General features: G+C 66.4%; 1 protein-coding gene across 1 annotated transcript in view; it reads left to right on the forward strand.

Annotated features, from left to right (window-relative positions):
* Window positions 1-93: 93 nt before the first annotated feature.
* The window catches only part of NAV1 (neuron navigator 1), a gene marked incomplete at both ends in the record, with an annotated part of 7,213 nt that continues 7,059 nt past the window's right edge, over window positions 94-247 (forward strand). The window contains 1 exon segment of the mRNA XM_009866356.1: window positions 94-171. Within this exon segment, the coding sequence (XP_009864658.1) occupies window positions 94-171 (78 nt within the window).

Below are 247 nucleotides of genomic sequence, written 5' to 3' on the forward strand. Positions count from 1 at the left end.
GGCACCCCTCCCCCCCTCCCCCCCGCCTCCCCCTGCCACTGCGGCGAGGGTGAGCACCTGGCCCCTCTCACTCCCTCTGCTCTCTCCCCACAGCAAATCCGCAAGTTGCGCCGTGAGCTGGAGTCCTCGCAGGAGAAGGTGGCCACCCTGACATCCCAGCTGTCGGCTAACGTGAGTCCCCGTGAGAGCCGCTGAAGGACACGCTGCTCTGCATCCCTGCCGTGCACCCGTGATTTATCTTCTCCAG

The sequence above is a fragment of the Apaloderma vittatum genome, unplaced genomic scaffold (genome assembly GCF_000703405.1).
Source record: "Apaloderma vittatum isolate BGI_N311 unplaced genomic scaffold, ASM70340v1 scaffold26143, whole genome shotgun sequence".
Taxonomy (NCBI): domain Eukaryota; kingdom Metazoa; phylum Chordata; class Aves; order Trogoniformes; family Trogonidae; genus Apaloderma; species Apaloderma vittatum.